This window comes from Lactuca sativa, chromosome 6 (assembly GCF_002870075.4).
Source record: "Lactuca sativa cultivar Salinas chromosome 6, Lsat_Salinas_v11, whole genome shotgun sequence".
Classification (NCBI taxonomy): Eukaryota; Viridiplantae; Streptophyta; class Magnoliopsida; order Asterales; family Asteraceae; genus Lactuca; species Lactuca sativa.
Genome location: NC_056628.2, coordinates 56,880,541 through 56,881,995, shown reverse-complemented (window position 1 = coordinate 56,881,995; position 1,455 = coordinate 56,880,541). Strand labels below are relative to the sequence as shown.

The 1,455-nt window shown below is 38.5% G+C and overlaps 1 protein-coding gene across 1 annotated transcript; it reads left to right on the top strand.

Moving 5' to 3' along the window:
* Positions 1 to 212: 212 nt before the first annotated feature.
* On the top strand, positions 213 to 1,211 carry LOC111905425 (uncharacterized). Its single transcript, XM_023901122.1, has 2 exons — positions 213 to 524; positions 567 to 1,211. The coding sequence occupies exons 1-2, from the start codon at positions 213 to 215 to the stop codon at positions 1,209 to 1,211; spliced, it is 957 nt and encodes a 318-aa protein (XP_023756890.1).
* Positions 1,212 to 1,455: the final 244 nt, after the last annotated feature.

Genomic DNA, 1,455 nt, shown 5'->3' with positions numbered 1-1,455 from the left:
CCTCAAGAGATAGATTACTTTTTGGTACCATTTCTCAAAATCAAAGAAATTTTGGGACTCGAAGTGAAATGAAGAGAAATTCCCCATAAGTGGTTGATGAAGTTAGCAACACCCAACACTTGGAATGAAAGCTCTTGGATTTGACTAATGTGTTAAGTTAAATGGTGGTGGGAAGTGGTCAACAATTTATGATGTGTGGTATTTGTGCAACGATGGGGCATTATACGGATAAATGTCCCACACTCAGTAGTGAACCAGAGGATGTTAATGCAATGGGAGGATATCAAGGTCAACTAAGACCCATGGGATTTCAAAACACCTATAACTCAAATTGGAGGAATAACCCAAACAACCCATACCCACCAAAGCAAAACCCACCAAATGTTATGATGAGACCCCAATTTTCCCAATACCCATCCCAACAACCTCTATATCCGCAAACGTCTCATCACCCTCCAAATTACCAACAACCTCAACTACAAGGCCAATCAAGTGGTAACCATCAAATGGGTCTTCAAGAACTCGTTACTTCTCTTGCTCAAAGCCAAAACCAATTTCAACAATAGACCAAGAACACCTTCTCCGACATTCAAGCACAAGTTGGAGACTTGGTCACCACTCTCAACAAGATAGAACAAAGGGGTAAACTTCCATCTCAAACCGAGAAGAATCTGAATGTACGTGCAATAATCTTGAAAAGTGTGAAAACCCTTGGAGAAAGCATCCCCAAAAGAGTTTCAAGAGAAGTAGAAGATGAGTTTATTGTTGTTGAGCCTACAAATGTTGTAGTTCCTCCAAAGGAACCAGTTGTGACGAACATTGATCAACTCGAATTTTTCAACAATGGCATTAAGCCATTGGTCATACCACCACCTTTTCCTTCCCGGTTAGCCATTTCAAAGAAGAAAGAGGAAGAAAATGAATTCTTTGAAACTTTCCACAAGGTCCAAATCAACATTCCACTATTGAATGCTATTAAGAAAATTCCAAGTTATGAAAATTTTCTCAAGGATTTATGCACCAAGAAGAGGAAATTCAAGGCAAATGAAAAGATTAAAGTATATGCAAACTTGTATGCGGTTATCCAAAAGAAATTACCTCCTAAATGCAAGGATCCAAGAATATTTGTTATCCCTTGTACCATTGGTGATTTGCATGTCGAAAGTGTCATGCTAGATCTTGGAGCCTCAATCAATGTCATGCCATACTAGGTTTTTCAATCTCTCAGTGTTGGACCTTTAGAAGAAACTGGAGTAATCATTCAATTAGCAAACAAGTCAAGTGTGTCTCTAAGAGGAGTGTTGGAAGATGTGTTAGTACAAGTTAACCAACTTGTTTTTCCCGGGGATTTTTATGTCATTGATCTTGAAGAGAAGACTCCTACCAAATAATCTATGATCCTCCTTGGAAAACCTTTCATGAATAATGCTCACACAATCATTGATGTCTATAAAG

Bases quoted from the DNA above. Each gene is read 5' to 3' on its own strand.
- LOC111905425 (XM_023901122.1), top strand. From the start codon at position 213: ATGGGGCATTATACGGATAAATGTCCCACACTCAGTAGTGAACCAGAG. The intron at 525-566 runs GTTACTTCTCTT...TTTCAACAATAG, and splicing joins AAATGGGTCTTCAAGAACTC to ACCAAGAACACCTTCTCCGA.